Source organism: Chionomys nivalis, chromosome 26 (assembly GCF_950005125.1).
Source record: "Chionomys nivalis chromosome 26, mChiNiv1.1, whole genome shotgun sequence".
NCBI lineage: Eukaryota > Metazoa > Chordata > Mammalia > Rodentia > Cricetidae > Chionomys > Chionomys nivalis.
In genome coordinates, this window is record NC_080111.1 from 11,365,889 (window position 1) to 11,384,693 (window position 18,805).

Below are 18,805 nucleotides of genomic sequence, written 5' to 3' on the forward strand. Positions count from 1 at the left end.
GTCTCACTTCATCTGCTCTTCCCACATATGTGTGTAATGGTTATGACTTTTAGCCATCAGTAATTCTTATTTTACAGTGTTAGCTAAATAGTAAACATAAATAATAGGAACTCATTATTAAATGTTAGTTACTATTACAATTTAAATTTTATATAGTTTGTATTTTATATAATATACCAATTAAATGGTAAAAATTGAAAAGAACTGTGTTAGTATATGCCAGCCGTCCATATGCCAATACATTTTATGAACTCACCGTTTTCATACCATTGAACCAGGCATGGTCATAGTAAAAATCAAGCAATTATGTGTCAAAGGATGTGCTTATTAACAGATATAAATATATTTAATAACCTTGGGAGAATTAAAAACCAAAAATATAGACGCTTGAATGCTTCATTTTACTTAGAGCTGATCCAGATTGTAGGTCGCCAAGATCTGGAAACTACATTAGGCAAATTTCTAAATAAATAATTCTTGAAACAAAAGCTGTCAGCCTGACTTGATGATTTAAATCCAGCCTATTATTATACTATTGAGTGCCTATCCAATATGGCATCAGTTTATTTGGCTAGTGAGAGAAAGTAGGATTCTACCATACCTTATCATACTCAATGCTGCTAACTCAGCAGGTTTTATTCATTAATTGGTATTTTTACAACTTGGCCAGCTTTCTATTGCCCATAGTCTTCTCTGTGCCCAGTTTTTCGTTTCCTAACTGGAAAGGTCTGCTTTTCAAAAAACAAGCAAATCTGTCCTCCATGTAGCCACTCTTCCCAGGTGTGTTTGTTATTCTTTGAACATGCCTAGAACACCATCTTGGTGGGACTGCAGATAACTAGGTCTCTAGGGCAGAGCTAACCAATTAAGGAAGCAAAGAGTGGCTATTGTATTCCCTGGCTGCCTACCTCTGAGTCATAGAGCATAAACATCTCAGGAATGTCTTCACAGGAGCACGCAGACCGATCTAGAAGGAGATGGCTAACTGAAGTGTTTCCATATTTTCTTATAGTCAAGAGTCCCACTCAAGGCTAATTTAAAGATATTCTGGTATAGACCTTTTCAGGTTTCCTACCTCTGAGACCCATGATGATGATTATGAGGAGGAGGATGGTGGTGATGAAGATGATGATGAGGAGGAGGATTGTGATGATGATGATGATGGTGATGTCTATGATGATGATGAGGAAGAGGATGATGGTGATGATGATGATGATGGTGATGCCTATAATGATGATGATGATACCACCTGGTATTCTTATCTGATGTACTTGCCAATCTCTCTTGGAGAGTATCAGCTGTATTCTCAGTTGTTGGCCTTATGGTGCTAGAAAATGGCTACTAAGAGACCCATCAGCTCAGGAAGGCCAAATTTCCATGTTCTACTTACTGGGTAATATCTCACCATCAGAGGAGATCCCAAGAAGACTGAACAGAGGGAAAGCTGCCTCATGACTTAGAAAAGAGAATTTCAGAAGCAGTTTTTGAAGGGATGAGAAAGAATAACCATGAAAGAGAGTAGAAATGGCCCCTTGATGCTGGGAGTTGAACCCAGGGGAGAAGGGGAAGGGAAGAAGGCTGGGAGACAGGTTGGCACCTGAGAAGCACTTGCCTTAGTGGAGAGGGCCTGAAGATTTCTCCCTGGGCTGAATAGGGCTGGGGTGCCTTGAAAGGGTTGCCACTCTTGGGTTGTTGGTGGGGAGTGGATTTCACAGCCCTTCTTGAAGAGTCTGGACTGTCTGCTCTTTGAGACATGCCTGCCTAAGAGTCACAAGAAGGCTGATCCACTGTGGCCAGAAAATTCCCAATGTGAAAGAATTGGGAGATAGAACTAAGAACTGATCTTTGTCCAAATCCACTGTGGACAGAGGAGGCACGATGCCATTGTTTTCTCATTTATGCGTTGATGTGCACATGGCTAGAAATGGTGAAGTTCAAACTATTTTATAGATGGAGTGAATATTTGGAGATATTTCCAGTCTAGTTAGCGAGGGTTGCACTGAAATGGATTTGCGTGTTAAATATCCTTTGCCCAAACCACTTAAAAGCAGGCGTGTGTTGGAATATTTTAAGAATTTTGTATATGCATAATCTTGGCGATGAGATAGGAGTCTAAATTCACATTTTTATTTGTCATTTATTATTATTTTTCATTCACATTTTATTTGTCACTCATATGTATAAACTGAAGATAATTTCATGCATTATGTTTAGGGTTTTAGTGCTTGTGTGCTTAGCTTACAGCCTATCCCATGAGTTGTGCAATTTTCTACCTGTTACATCATATTCACTTTTTAAAAATAGTTTAGATTTTTCAGAGTAGGATGCCAACCTAATTCTATCTATTACCTACCTACCTACCTAGCTACCTACCTATCATCTATCTGCCTGTCTATCTGTATATCTGTGTGTGTGTGTGTGTGTGTGTGAGAGAGAGAGAGAGAGAGGGAGAGAGGGAGAGCAGAAGTGAGTGTGTGTGTGTTTGGGAGTATTTGATGGGAATCAGCTGTAATCAGTTTCTTTGATAAGAAAACAACTCCTCATTTTTCAGTGTAACCCTTTTAATTTAGTCAAATCTCGCTAGTCTTCCTGGTCTGTATTAATATTTGGTTCCTCTGGTACAGATAAGCCTAAAATAATTGATATAATTTTTATGTGGTTAAAAAAAAATAATGGAGTGAAAGGTCAAGTGTGAAGGTGGGGCGGAAAAATTCTGCTATAGAAATAGGAATTTCTGGCAAACAGCTCTAAAGGTTGTATGCCTGTGGTTTTATTAATGCAAATAACATTCAGTTAATTTAATGACGCCATCATGAGTCTGCTGGTGGGAAGACAGTAGCACCAAGCTCACTGCTCTTGCTACCATGGTCACTGAAGGTCCGAAGACAACCTGAGAGAATGCTGGGGCTCTCTGGAAAGATCAGTGCTACTGGAATTCCAGGCAGACGCCCACCCTGTGTGGGATGGGGACCCCGAGGACAGACAGAGATGACGGGAAGCCTAGAAGGGGTCAAGTGATGTAGCAGGCTCGCCTAGACTTTAGAAATGTAAGTCTGTACTAGTCAGGGGCCCACCCACAAGTCTCCTTCTACCCAAAACAGAGAAAAAAGCCACCTCATAGAATCTTTGTGAGTGTTCCCTGGGAAAGTTTGGGCACTTAAAACTCAAGGGCCACCCTTTTAATCAAAAGTACTGGGTTTTCCAGAGCCTCCAGAAGAAGGTAGAAGAGACATTTGGCTTAGGGATGCTTTTCAGAGGTCTTCAAAGACCGAAGAGTAAGAAGTAATTTGATTGAGTCAGTGCAACAGTTCTTAGAATTGGAAGTTGGTCAATGAATGCTGAGTAACAGTGGTTCATCGCTGCCCTGCCCTGTGAGGAGTCGTTTAGACTAGTTTGCATACTAAGCATCATGAGCACAGTGAATTATTGCTGGCCTCCAAATAATAATGAGGTTTTCCTATGCTACTGGTATTAAAATTCATTGTTCTTTGTTTGCTGTGCACTTGCAGTTCTAATTAAGTTCTGCTTGGGCTCATGTAAGTGTGGGTTTACAGTCATTGGGTCCCCAGACTAGGACACCATTCTTCAAACCCGCTGCCAGTGAGAGGATGGATACTTGGAGGCATAATGAATCTGGTTTCATCCGCCCCACCCAGACAATGTTATATTCGCACTCCCTTTCTGCTCCCGCCCCTTTCCCTGTCTGTGACTTTGTCATGCGATAGGAGAATTTCCCTAATAAAGTTTGCATGACATTTAAATATACTCCTCAGGCTGAGCAGAGTCACCCTTTCTGGACATAACTGTCCCTGACCAACAGGGGCACCAGGAGAAGGTACCGCATAGCAGATGGAATCTGCTATGGAAATCATTGGATTTCTTGACTTAGAAACAAGAATCAGCGAAACTCAGCCAGCTTGGCCAGGCCCAGCATCCTTCACAGAGTGTGTCTGTTGGGATAGTATTTTTTGGTGGCTGGGAAATATTACAGAGGGAACGTCGCATACCAATTAGTTGTATTAAAATATATATTATGCACAGCTCTGTATTTGGGTTTCAAAGTTTCCTTGACAACATCATTTAACTTCTTACTGTTCTTTTCACATTGCAAGTATAAATATCTAATATGTTTTTGTTCAAAACATCAATTAGGCATCAGCATAATCTTTATTAATACAGATTTGTTATTACAAGGAGACTGCTGAGCTATGGTAATTTGCACAGCAGGAACAATGAAATATCTTCTCTTTTGGTTCTATCCCAGATTGCCTGGCTTTCTCTCTCTCTCTCTCTCTCTCTCTCTCTCTCTCTCTCTCTCTCTCCCTCTCTCCCTCTCTCCCTCTCTCCCTCTCTCCCTCTCTCCCTCCCTCTCCCTCCCTCCCTCTCCCTCTCTTCTCCCTCCTTCTCTCTCCCTCTCTTCCCCTCTCCCTCCCTTCTTCCCTTCTTGCCTCCCTACTCCCTCCCCCCTCTCTCTTTTTCTCTTTCTATCCCTCCTTCCCTTCCCTCCCTCCCTCTCCCCCTCTCTCCCCATCTCTGTCTCTGTCTCTCTCCCCCTTCTCTCTGTCATCACATAGCACACACACCAGTATCCTCCCATGATGTCCTTCACAACAACAGAGATACCTTTCAAGCTTTCATAGGCTTTACCAATTCTCTTTCTCCCAAGGCAAACACAGTGAAAAGGCCCCCATGGAAAGCGTGTCTACTAGTTATGAGTGGGTGTTCCATTGAGGTCCCACTTCTAATTCCTTGACTTCTCTTCCCTCATGCAGCTAGAACGCCCCACTTCCTGCGGATTCAGAACGTGGAGGTGAATGCTGGCCAGTTTGCTACCTTCCAGTGCAGCGCCATAGGCAGGACGGTGGCTGGGGACCGGCTCTGGCTGCAGGTATGTGCACTAGTGTTCACTGTCCTGGCGGGCAGCGGAAGGACAGCTGCATCATCATGGAGGAGGGACTGGGGCCACCAAAGCAGTCACTGCTCTAGAACATTCTGCCCACACCAGTTAGGTCCCCAGGTTTTCAGCCTAAGCAAGGCAACTGTCTTTACTTGTCTTTTTGGAATTTCTGTTTTTCCCATTGCATTTTCTTGATGATATCCTTTGACAAATTTTGTCAAATTAGATTTAGCAAAGAACCTTACATTCTACTGTGCCTCTCCCTACTCTTTCACGGAAGAAAAACAACCCAAAGAATTTGACTCCATTCACACACACGCACCAAGAAAGAGAGAAAGGGCTCGCTTTTGCAGAACTTTCTGTAAGCTGCATTTTTGAGTAACCTGCGTTAATTTCAAGCATTTAAGTTATGTATGTGAATGTATATGTATTTTCATATAAGCATGGCCCGGCCGTGCAGCCTAAGTCCTTCGGGTACTGCTCTGTACATTCTGTATGACAGGCAGTCCCTTGAGCCTGTGTGCTGTCTGAGGAGTTGTGACAGATTAAGTGGATGTCTGTGACTTTCTCCCGCTACCCCAGGAATTCAGGGTATGGGGGTGGGTATTCTCCTTGGTGACTTCCACTCGCATTGCATCTTGGTTCTTATAAGTCTTAATCTCCAGGCTGCTCATCCCTCAGTCCGCCTAGAGTACCTCTTTCCCTTTCTTTCCTTCCTTTGTTCTGTGTGGAGTTTCGGTTGTTTGTTTTTACCGGGCTGGGATCGAACTCGGGTCCTTATGCATGCTAGACTGGTGTTCCCCAGAGACACAGCCCCAGGCCTTTCACATTTCAGTTTTATTATTCTACTTATAATTTTGAGTTTTCTAGCAAGCTGAAGCACTCTGCTTTAACCCTTTCCTATTTTCTATCTCACAGTAGGCAGCTCCCATGTTCTTGTTTCCCTTCCTGCACTAGTTCCGTGTCTGCCTCCTACCGTACTTAACACGGCTGCCGTGGCATGATGACTGTGACATGGCCCAGTTATATAATTTTTAAATCATTTTGTTGCCTTTAATCACCACAGTTTAGCTGGTTATTTGTGTTGCTGTTTGCTGGAGGGAGGGGAAAGTAGCTGAATGTCTAGGATGAGCCGATGGGGGCTGTCAGGCAGGAATGTGGTCTGAGCAGGGGGCAGCTCAGGACCACCGAACAGAGTGTGCCTTACCCTTCTGCCTGATGCCACCCTTTTCCCACATCCTGGCCCTTGTCAAAGACGTTTCTGCCAGGAAGGAGGAATGTATCTAGAACTCTAGACTCTCATGTCCTCGTTCCATCCTTACTTTCTTCCGTGCTCCTGAAACTTCCGTATTAACTACTTTAAAAAGCTCTCTGCAGCACGTGGAAACTGATAGAAGCCTTTGGCTTCTTCTCTTCTTCTTAATCCCACATCTCCCGGTATTTGAAATTATCACACTAGGGATATAGGGTTGCTGCCTGAGTGGGTGGATGTTTGTGTTAATGAGATCCTGATCGGCTGTCTGTTGTGCTTGATGAAGGAGATAGACATCTTATATTAACATTTTCCACAAAGCGTTTACAACCTTTTCAAAAATGACACTATTATTTTCATCACTACCTACATGGCTCTTAATTATTTATGGAAAACTAGTTTATCGCGCTTGTCTTTCTTTTGCACACCACCTGGGAGGGGCTTTCTTATGCACACCACCTGGGAGGCGATGATGCAAAGTGTGAGCTCCCAGGCCTGAAATGACACGGGATATTCCCCAGGACTCACTAGTACACTGGACACAATTTGCTTCTAGGTTTTACAAATATCCTAGGCGTGGGATCCTTTGCTTCAACTCAGTTTGGGATTCCAGTCTTCAGTTGGTTTGGAACAGCTGTAGCATTATATAAAGAGACATCTGATGTCTGTCTGAAGGGAAGAGAGAGTATCTTGCTATAGACATTTCCATCCTACCTCTACTATAGAGTTACCTTGGGAGATGAAGGAATATCAGGCTTACTCTTGGGCTCTGATTTAGTGGGTTCAAAGGAGGGACCCATCCTTCAGTATTTCATCAAACGTTGTCCAGGTGATTCCATCGTGAAACAAGGGTTGAAAGTAACTGAGCTGAGGCAAAACTTAATGAGTGTAGTAAATTGGAATGAAAAAGTAAAGGCAGCATGTAACTAGTATCTTAACAGTAGTCCCTCGATGTCCCTGGAGTAAGGAGCCTGTAGGTAGCATAGTCCTCAGATGCTCAAATTCCCTATATAAAATCACACAGTGTTTGTATGCAACCTGTACACACAGTCTCATACACTGGAATACTCTCAAGATAACTTACAATAACTACCCGGATGTCAATGCTTTGTACTGGTGGCTGTGCTGAACTGCTCAGGAGCTAAGGACAAGAACAAAGTCTATGTGTCTTCAGTAAACAATTTCTTTTTCTCACCCTAGGATTGCACTATAGAGCCAGGCTGGAATGTACTGTGTATCCAGGCTATTTTTCTTTCCCAGCCTCCCAAGGGCTAGAACGAGAGACAGAAGCCACAATGCTGGCTTTCAAGATATTTTTGATTTGTTGGGGTTTTTTTTTTCAATCTTTGGGTGCAAAGCCTGTTGAAGGAGCTGCGGGCAGCGTTCCTGCCACCCAGCTCCCGGCCGCCTGGCTAGCTTATGCCCCAAAATAACAACACACAAACTGTATTTTTTTAAACACTGCCTGACCCATTATATCTAGCCTCTTTTAGGCTAATTCTCACGTATTAATTTAGCCCATTTCTAATAATCTACGTAGCACCACTAGGTACGCTTACCGGGAAAGATTCAGCATGTCTGACCTGGCAGCTGGCTGCATCATGTCTGGCTCTGAGAGGAGCTGCCCTGCATCTGTACTCACTTCCTCTTCCTCCCAGCATTCTGTTCTGTTTACTCCACCCACCTATGTTCTAACCTATGAAGCCAAGAAGTTTTTGGATTTGTGGGTCGATTGTACATAAACACCTCAGTATGATTTTCATGTCATACTGTGTCCAAGGCCTGTCTATTTTTTATGTTCTGTTAGATTAGTATTATAATATTGATAAGTCCATCCTGTTTTACCCTGTGATGTTTTCCTTTCCCTAATCATCTGCCCTTGTCATACCTGAAGTTCTCCATGTGCCTACATCAAGATGGGGTGTGATAGCCCTTGAATTTACAGGACTCTGGGTTCTTAAGTGAACTTTAGTTTGTCCTCCTCTCAGGATGCTATTTGGTTTGTGAATCTTGGGATGGTCAAGTAATGGTACTATGAAATTACTGATGACTTCTGGTTGAGTAGGCATTGCATGGGAAAGCTTTTATTTTATGAGCAGCTTATGGAGAAGAGCCATACACAAAATTATTAAACTATTCTAAAACTTACTTTCAGCCTATGTGCATAGGTATATATGAAATTTAACTGAGTATCTTCTGTAGATAGGGATGTTATTTTTAATAATATATTATGTGTATATGTGCCTGTTTGTGTATATATATATGTGCACATATGCATGTGTAGGTGCCTATGTACCTGCATTTGGGTGTGTATGCATGTGTATATAGGCAACCAAAATTGCCTCCACGTGTCTTCTTTGGTGACTCTCCTACTGTATTTATAGAGTCGGAGTGTGCATTTGAACCTGAAATACACCAACTCCATCTGGTTTAGCCCGCCAGTTTGCCCAGTGGATCCCCTGTCTGTGTCCAGAGTGCCGAGTGGAGGCAGCTGCCATACCCGCTTGCCTTTTATGTGGTTTCTGGGGATCTAAATTCTAGGACTCAAGCTTGTGTGGCAAGTTCTTTATCCACTCAGCCATTTCTCTAGCCCTACATCGTATTGTTAATAACTCATTGTCTATATGCAGACATCAGAAAAATCTGAACCAAGCTGAACACTGACTTCTTCTTCAAACATCTCTCATGAGGGACAGTCCACACACAATGCCTTTGGAGCTGCAGCAGCTACTAAAGGGGTTTTCTGCATGTCACCTCATAGGGTCTTTAAGGTAATTCTGAGATCCATGCTCAAAATTGAATGAGGAAAAAAAATGCATTTTTTAGGTTCCTCTATGGTATGAATATCCCAAAGAGCAAAGCAAGATTTCGGAATCTATGATGGATGTTTACTTGGGGACATATGGGTGCTTTCGAGTGGCGCCATCAGCAAAACTTTTATTGCTTTGTGGCAGCCTTTAGAACACCCACAATAGTAGGCATTGGGCGTGGAGCTTCTTGGGTCCCCCCTGTGGTGATATGTCTGTTTGCCATATAAGGGATGGAGCGTCAGCCCTGTCCGTTACAGGCTGAACTGTGTAGTAGGGATAGTGGAAGCCTTTATCTGTCTCTAATTGCTCTGCTGTATGCATTGAACTCTGTGTCATCCTCTCTGAAATGTGGGTGACCTGGAGATGTGTACCTCAAAGATTTTACTATGACCCTGTCACACTATTAACACCTAACTTAGGGAAGATGTCTGTGTGTCCGTGCATCCGTGTGTAGTCCAGGTACATGTCAATCCACACCTACATGAAACGTTTAATTATTTGAAACATACTTTCAATATCACTTTATTAAAGTATCACAAAATATTAATAAATATGAGGAAACCTAAGTAATAAAGAGAAATGTTAAAGATTTTATTTTTGTGTGTGTACGTGTGTTTGTGTGAATGTGTGTTGTATGTGTGATGTTGCCCTCAGAGGCCCGAAGAGTTCATCAGATCACCTGGAGCTGGAGTTACAGGCAATTGTGAGAAGCTGGGTGTGGCATTGGGCAGCAAACTTGAATCTTCTGGAAGTGCAGGAAGGATTCTTAACTGCTGAGCTAATTCCCCAGCTCCTAAGAGACACCCTTTCATGACTAAGAGATACATCTCAACTTGTGGGTGAGGTCAGTGTCTATGTGGGAGGGATTTTTCTAAAGTGCAGAGCTAAAAATAAAATAAAACTCAGTAGGACGAGCACCCATCTTTCTACCTGCAGTCTTAAAGAAAGCGTTTTGTGCAGTGTAAAGCTATGAGATTGTGAAGTTCTTGCAGATGGTTGATAGGTATCATCAGATACGGCAGTGCATGCATTTAAATATGGTATTTTACCATGCAAGACACTAAAATCAAATGTGTGTATGTAAACCACCCAAGTACCCAAAATGGGACCTTATTTCATATTTCATGTTGTTATCAACCTCCATCACTTTTTAAGTCTGATTTTGAAAACACCTCAGAGAATATGTATGTATAGTCACATGCATGAGCGCGCATGCACACTCACACACACACACACATACACACACAAACACACACACTGAGAAAAAAAGAACAGAATTAAAACATTTTATATTTTTCATGTATAGTTTATGCCTTTTGATGCTTTTGGTTTTTTCCATGGGATTTTCTGAGTTGTTTTTATTATGCAGTCATTGATTTTTAAAGCTATTTATGGCTACATGAAATTTGATGTTTATTATAAATAAGCCAACAAAATAGTGTTTTCAGATGATTTTATGGTATGCACCCATTCTTAGAAATAGAAAGGGAAATAAGATGTAGTTACCAGGGCCTACAAGACTACTCAGGAATTAAAGTACTTGCTACCAAGCCTCATGCCATGAGTCCGATTCCCCTAGACCCACATGCTGGAGGAGAAAACCAACGCTTCCATAATTTGTCTTTCAACATGGACACGCTTGCCGTGATACCTGTGCAAGAGCACATGCAGACACATACGTGCACTTGGCCATACATGTAAACACAAGACAAAATTTAGTTTTAAAATGCAGTTACCATGTGTTGTAGGAACAGCGGGCTGCGTTCCTGGCACCCAGCCGCCTGCACAGCTAGCTTTACCCAAAATAATTACACGGAAACTATTTTTTTAAACACTGCTTGGCCCATTAGTTCTAGCCTCTTATTGGCTAATTCTCACATCTTTGATTAACCCATTTTTAATGATCTGTGTAGCACCACGAGCTGGTGGCTTACCAGGGAGGATCTTAACCTGCGTCTGTGTCCAGCGGGAGAATCATGGCGACTGCCTGACTCGGTTTTCTTTCTCCCAGAATTCTGTTCTGTTTACTCCGCCTACCCAATTTTCTGTCCTATCAAAGGCCAAGGTTTATTAATTAACCAATGAAAGCAACAGATAGATACAAGACCCACCTCCATCAACCATGAAGGAGACTTTCAAAACACTGGCATTATCCAGCACCTGGATAGTAAGTGCCCGTGAGACACTCGCTCATGTGTGGAGCTTTCTGAGCCTTTATGGACAAAATGTCTTCTCCAGGTGAACCTCAGAGGCCAATTTATGCTGAGACAAATATCCCAGATGCTTGCTTAGTCCCTGGCTTCTGGCCACAGGAAAGGTCTTTAACATGAGCTGTAAGGGTCAAACCTTATGCATCCTTATCTGCGGGTTTAAAATAGACAGTAGGCATCATACAAAGTGGTCCAGGCAGACTAAGAGAAACAGACTTTGTTAGGGGCATGTCGGCGGTCTTTAGGATCTCATCCTTCCTAAATCTTCACTCTCCGCTCTTTCCTGTGGCTTATTTTTCCTTTATAACACTTTCTCAAAGTTATATTTTTAAAAACGATTGTCATATGACCTGAGAAAAGGCATAGAAATACACCTCTCAGGCCATTCTGCTTGAACTGACCCCTGGCAACACCCATGCCAGAGTAGTGGCTGTGTGACCCCGGCCCTTCCACCTTTTATAAAAATCTAATTCTGTGTGAGTGCCTAATTTGGGAGTGCTTTCTTAGAGGAACAACTACAACCTCACATGGATTTTAAGCCTTTTAAAAAAAGTTGTTGGTCTAGAAATGGATGTAATTTTTTTCTTTTGAGAGTTTGTTGTGTGATTCTACTAAGTTAGTTATAATCAACCCCATCTGGAAAAAAAAAGAATCACTTCTAAGTTTAATAATTTCTTGTAGTTCTTTTCTGAGCTCAGGCAATTTTAGATGCTTTTAGTTTGATACAGAGAGATGTTGGTGGAGGGAGGGCCTGTTTTTTGTCCTGGCCACCCGGCTAGCTTAAACCCCAAAATAATCACATAGAAACTGTATTTATTTAAACACTGCCTGGCCCATTTGTTCTAGCCTCTTATTGGCTAACTCTCACATCTTGATTCAACCCATTTCTAATAATAAGTATGACACCACGAGGTTGTGGCTTACCAGGAAAGATTCAGCATGTCTGGCCAGGCAGTCCCATGGCGGCGGCTCTCTTTTTCCCTTCTTCCCAGCATTCCTTTCTGTCTACTCCACCTACCTAAGTGCTGCCCTATCAAAAGGCCAAGACAGTTTCTTTATTCAACCAATGAAAGTAACACATAGACAGAAGAACCTTCTACATCAGAGAGACAGAGATGGAGAGAGATGCCAAAAGGATTCTCATGAGCAGAGATCAGAGAGGCTTCCCTGATCTATGGCAGAACAGGAACACTGCTTGTATCACTGATTTCTACAGCTGCTGGAAACATACATAATGATGTTTATAGAGCACATCTGGATGGTAGGTACTCTGCTAGGTGATAGTTGTGCTTGATTGTTGGTTTATTGGTGGCTTTTTTCACTGATCCTTGCAGAACTCTGTACCCACATATAGGAGGTGCAGCTGAGGCCTGGGGAAATTGTTTACTTTCCTAGGGGTGCATCGGTGGTAGCTAGAATTCATGCTCAGACACCTGTGTCTAGGAACTGTCTCCTAACCCACGATGCTCATCTCCTAGCACAGTGGGAAACCTAGACATTTGGCAAGGACTCGTGAACTTTGGTAAGGAATTTAAATTGCCAATTAAGTTAGAATTTTAACTTGTGTTTATGTGCGTGTGAGCTCACATGTGCATTGCTCTGGCTGCTGAGGGAGGACTGGTCACATGCCGGGTCTACAGCGGCTTTTAGCTTCGTTTATAGATAATGGGGGAAAAATCACAACTGCATATCAGAACCGTTTTGTTATTAGCCATAAAAGCTACAAAATGATTCGTAAAGAGGTAAAATTATGGTGCCTTCAGCAGGCTTAACTTGAGTATTTTACACCATATATATTAAAGCATAAATTTAACATCACTTACCACACAGAAAATACCAGGAGCAGAGAAAGTGGACTGTCTGCCGTTGCTATAGGAACCATTTACTGTCTAAATCAATGCTGAAAATCACATCCATTATTGTCTTAGTCGGCTCCCCATCTCCAGCTGCATCTCTCTGACAGATCTGAGCATTCAGAGAGAAACGGTTGAAAGCCTTCCAGCTAGCACATATCTCAACCTAGTGTGACTTTGCATTACTCTGATTTAAAGAGCAGGGTTTACTCTCTGTCCCTGAGAGCATGTGAGTTATCTAGAGAGGTCCTGGAGGGATCTAATTACTCAAAGTCATTTAGTGGTTTCATGTAACTTGGTCAAAGGAGGCTGTAAGAGCTGGTGCATGTTTGGGGTAAAGGCACAGAAATTAGGGTGATGGCGGGAGAGCTTGCTGCATAGCAACCATAACAGTGGGATTGGAAATCGGGCTATGAGTTTGGACTAGGAGTTGGGGGTGAAGAAGTCAGAGGGCAGAAGAGAGGCTTTGGCGTCTTCCACTGACGTGTGTGTGTGTGTGTGTGTGTGTGTGTGTGTGTGTGGTGTATATGTGTCTCTCTCTCTCACACACACACCCTCTCTCTCTCATACACATACACACACATGCACGCACGCACCCCCCTCTCTCTCACGCACATACACACAAACACACCCGCCTTTGGACTATGAACTCTAAACCTCGCACAGCTTTTTCTTGCTTTTGTTTTTCCCATGCTCATCATGGGGTTTCCTTGTTTATCCCTCTTCCAAGAATCTGAGGCTCTCCCATGAGAAAGGAAGGCAGGCGTAGCCCTGGCTCAGCTCCCAGAGGGAGAGCAGCAGATGCTAACGTACTTTGTGGCTTGCCTTCAGTTTAGCAATTCGGTGTCTTCATTTTCAAGCAGAAAAAGGCCAAGGGCTGAAGAACCTAGATGTGCTGAGCTATTCAGGGAAGGTTCCATTTAGATGATGTAAGCTAAAGGGGGAAATCTGCCTCCACCCCCATGGTCCTCGGTGGCCTCAATGCTGAGAATGTAGTCTGCATCTTGCAGAGGAGCCTGGTTAAAAATGGGTGGCCACTCCTCTTTCTGCATTGGGGGACTGGACCGTGTAGTTCATCCTCACTCATGGGACTGTGCAAGCAAGGGCCCTGCCTGTCGTCTGCTAGGCTCAGCCACTCAGAACAGCTCCAAAATGCCCGAGATTGATTAATTTACTCAAACTGCCGCTCACTCCCTAGGCCTCAATTTCCTTCAATCATTGCTCTGATTATGGCATAGATATTCCTGAAAGACGTAATGTGATTCCTTTTGGTGGGAAATCACTGCTCATTTGGAAGTCTTCGGTGAGCCCATTGCCTAAAGAAAGGTGTATAAGCATAATTGAAATGACTATCCGCACCGCTTCCTGGCTTGCTCACACTGGAACACGTGCACACTATTTAGTGCTCTGGGACTCACAAAGGCCACGTTCGACCCAGTGAGACCATTTCCTCTCAGGCACCGTCATTATGGGCCATTTCATGAAGCTCACAAAAGTCAAAGCAACGATCCTTTGATTACCCTGGACATGAGAACACCCTGCTTTGCGTTCTGTCTTTGCTGTCTTGCAGGATAGCCTATATCATAAAGAACTTTCTGGTTTCTCTTCTTGGCCACTGTGCACTGTGCTGCCTTTTTTGTTAAGATGAGGCACTGCTGTTTAGTGGGACTGCATTTCTCTCACGCTGGGCATGATGGGGAGATGTCACTTGGGCATCCTGCTAGCTCTGCCCACCAGACGTGTTCTCGTTGTCCAGCTGTGTAATATAGCAAAGGTGGCCTCCCCACGGGCTCCTGACTTCTTGGTAGTGCCCAGGGTTCTAGCATATTACACTGTCTGGTCATCGCTGCCATAGAAAAGGCTCCCAGGGCAAGGGGCTTAGAAGACTTTCCAAACTTCACCAGTGGTCCGGGATCCTCACAATCTCCAGTTAGTTCCAGGCAGAGGGAGTGACTCTGGAGATTCAGAGGCTTCTAGAAATCACCTCATTGAATCCTTCAGTCACTTCCTGAAAACCATTTACCGTTCTGGCCAAGCCTTCCCTGAGTGTGTCAGGTGGGTGGGGTTAGGTAGGGATGTTCCTATTTCTGCAACTATTTCTGTCTCTTTTTGCCTGCAATACCTTACACAATACCTTACGTAATGAGTGGAATGAGCTAGGGGAGCATTTGCTGTAGCTGGTCCACAGTGCAGACTGATGACCAAGGTCTCTTCCTACTTCCCTCCTCTCCCTCATCCTCTTTCCATAAACGCTGATGTGAATGTTTCTCAGAGCATCCCTCTGGCAGCAGCTCCTCTTGAATCCCACGTCTGTTGGGTTTCTCTGACTCTTCGACATCCAGAAACAAGGGGGCTCCCACTGATGTGTGATGTCAGGTCTGCGGAGAATGGGAAGAGAAATCCCCATCCGATGAGTGGGTTTGTTGTTGCTGCTGCTGTTGTTTTTCCCAGAGACCCGTCCACCCTTTTCTCATATTTCCCCTGGCTTCTTCAGCCTGTCCTGGGACCCTGAACATACCCGGTCCCTCCCTGCAGGGCTTTCCCTCTTCTGCTGCTTTCCCCAGCTTTTCCAGACACTTGATGCATTGCCACTTCAGCCAGGACACAGCCACTTCCTCCCTCTTTTCCAGGAGAAGCCTTGTTTGTTTTTTTTCCTTTTGTTCCTCCTCTGACTCAACCTCCACTCTTGCCTGAATTAGGAACCTTTAACTCAGCCGGGAGGTGGTGGCACAAGCATTTAATCCCAGCACTCAGGAGGCAGAAGCAGGCGGATCTCTGTGAGTTTGAGGCCAGCCTGGTCTACAAAGGGAGTTCCAGGACAGGCTCCAAAGCTACAAAGAAACCCTGTCTCGAAAAAACCAAAAAAAAAAAAAAAAAAAAAAAGGAACCTTTAACTCCAAAATGGGATTTTTAGACTTGTATACAATTTTTGGTAATATCATAAGCATATATTATCTATATATCACTGACTTTTCTGAAAGGGTTTCAATATTCTCTTTTTGAAAACTCCACACTTTTATTTTCCAAAGATGTACATTTCAAGAAATCTTTGTCCATACAGAGTCCAACATATTTTAGGCATTGGTATCTAATAGGGAATTCTCTTTTTAAAAAAATTAGTATTAATTTATTCATTGACGGCTTCATAGACATATTTACCATGTTCTTTTTGTGCTTGCCACCCACCTTCCCTTATGCCTCTTCCTTCTTCCACTAAAGCCCGGTCCCAGCAAGTTCCCCTTCCACTATCATGGCTTTTGTGTGACTTTGTTTATGTGTGATTCGTTGAGCTTAACCAGGGCTCTTCCCTTGTTCATGTATGTGGAACTTTCCTGTGGAGCATGGGTAACTCAGTGGACATGCCTCTACTTAAACCAGAGGTTCCTGTTGCCCCAAAGTCATCATCTTCCAAGAGCTGCAGGAGGAGTCAGACCCCTTGAGCTCCTCCCTACCCCATGACTGCAGGTTGATGAGTCCAGCCCTGAGCAGCCCTGTGTTGGTCCCTGCGCCACTGTGACTCCATGTGGTGGCGTGTCCCCGAGACTGTGTGTCTTTGTTCTCCCCATTGTTGAATTCCTCCATTTTCTCTGCTCCTTTTTCTGAGATATTCCCCAAGTCTTATAGGCATGATGGATATTCCCTTACGGGTTGAGAACCCAACAGCCATTTTTAAAAATAATAAAAGTGAGATTAATTTTCTTATTAAAATCCTATCGAGTAAGAAAAATAATTTCATCCTATAAAAGCCACATGATACCACAAAATTAAATGGAAGCATTCTGTTGAATATTTGGAGTCTCATAACCAAAGTTCTTATTATATGTATGTTTTATTCATCAGCTATCTAATAATATATAGAATATGAAAAGGTCTGCAGACCTTACCAAATGTTTAAAGAAAGATATAAACCTGTCTGTATGGTTTGGACCATCATTTCAGATTTTTACTTAAATACTAAATAAAACCTGACATTAAAAAAAAATCTACATTACACTAAAGTAATGATGATATTTATCTCTAATTGATAAGATTATATAGTTTTTAAATTGCCTTTTTCACTCAAGTGTAAGTATACAGTGTTTGCTTTTTATGACTAATGCATTTCGCTTAATATAACATCATAAGGGTCTTCCCCATTGTAGCAGTGTCGGAATTTCCTTCTTTTCTAGGGCCAGATGAGATTCCACTATGTGTGCAATGCCTTGGTCATTGATTCTCCCATTGGTGGAAAGTGAGATTGCTTCCGCATGTTAACCATTGTGACTGGTGCTGCTTTGACCAATAGCATCAAGTCTCTGAGAGCCTCTTTCAGTTCTCCCTTCAGACAGTAGGATTGCTGGGTTCTATGGTAATTTTATTTTTGGCTTTTTGTAGGATAGTGATGTTTCCACAATGTTTCCATTATTCCCTGCAGTGAAAGGAATGGCAGGCGGCTTCCTGCCGCTGCCCTGCTCCCGGCTAACTTTACCCGAAATAACAACATACAAACTGAATTCATTTAAACACTGCCTGGCCCGTTAGTTCTAGCCTCTTATTGGCTAACTCTCACATCTTGATTAACCCTCTGTGACTTCTGCCAGGCACTAGTTTTTCCCTTCACCTCTCAGACTATCATTGGTGGATGTCTACCAGTCAGTGTTCAACCCTGGGTGTCTGATTTAATAATAGCATATCTTGGTACTCCCAGCATGGCTTCTGGATGAATAGTGGACATAGGACTTGGCATCATACATAATCCCTGATCTTGGTCTATTGTTTTCTACTATGTAGATAGTCTAGAGAAGATAGCAGATTTCCCAAGATTTATTAAAAATACAGAACTGTGTAGTGAGGAGGCGAACAGGCTGCTTTTCGTCGCGCCAGGCTACCACGCAGCTAGCTTAGCCCCGGAAATAATAACACAGAAACTGTGTTATTTTTAAACACTGCTTGGCCCATTAGCTCTAGCCTCTTACTGGCTAATTCTCACATCTTGCTTAACCCATTTCTAATAATCTGTGTAGCACCACGAGGTGGTGGCTTACCGGGAAAGATTCAGTATGTCTGACCTGGCGGCTGGCTCCATGGCATCTGAATCACTTCCCATATTCCCAGCATTCTGTTCTGTCTACTCCACCTATCTAAATTCTGCCCTATCAAAAAGCCAAGGCAGTTTTCCTTTTTTGCTTTCTTTTTTTTTTTTTTTTTTTTTTTTTTTTGGTTTTTCGAGACAGGGTTTCCCTGTGATTTTGGAGCCTGTCCTGGAACTAGCTCTTGTAGACCAGGCTGGTCTCGAACTCACAGAGATCCGCCTGCCTCTGCCTCCCAAGTGCTGGGATTAAAGGCGTGTGCCACCACCGCCCAGCTACTTTCATCTCTTGCAATGATTGGATTTCCAAGAGTTTGTAAATAAAAGGTTGGCTTGGTGTAAAAAACAAACCTTCCCCACTGTAGAAGCAGCCTCGTGGGGACTGGAGAGCACAGAACGTACAGAAAGACAGCTCCCTCACTGTATTTCAGAGTCAGATGTTTATCAGGTCCACGTCCATGGATTTTGTGTCCACAGGAAAAATCATGATAAAACTTGGGCCAGTCCTCTGGGTCTATCACTGAAGACATGGTGATGGTACCTGGTATACATTTTTGTGTTATTCTTGGTAATTGCTTGCTCATAGAAAGACTGGGTTACTAATAGAGTCCTTGGTGACTTAATTTTGTTTTCTAGCCAAGAATAAAAATATAGGAGAAGGTGTTATGAAGAACCAAATATTTGTAGAAAGAAAAGTGAAAAAACAGGGGGGTTT

At 43.1% G+C, this 18,805-nt stretch overlaps 1 protein-coding gene across 3 annotated transcripts in view; it reads left to right on the forward strand.

Annotated features, from left to right (window-relative positions):
* Ptprm (protein tyrosine phosphatase receptor type M) overlaps positions 1-18,805 on the forward strand; it is a 698,790-nt gene that overhangs the window by 291,413 nt on the left and 388,572 nt on the right. For all 3 annotated transcript variants that reach the window (XM_057758864.1, XM_057758862.1, XM_057758863.1), the window contains exon 5: positions 4,773-4,888. In XM_057758864.1, coding sequence (XP_057614847.1) covers positions 4,773-4,888 — 116 coding nt within the window. The remainder of the gene's footprint in view (positions 1-4,772; positions 4,889-18,805) is intronic.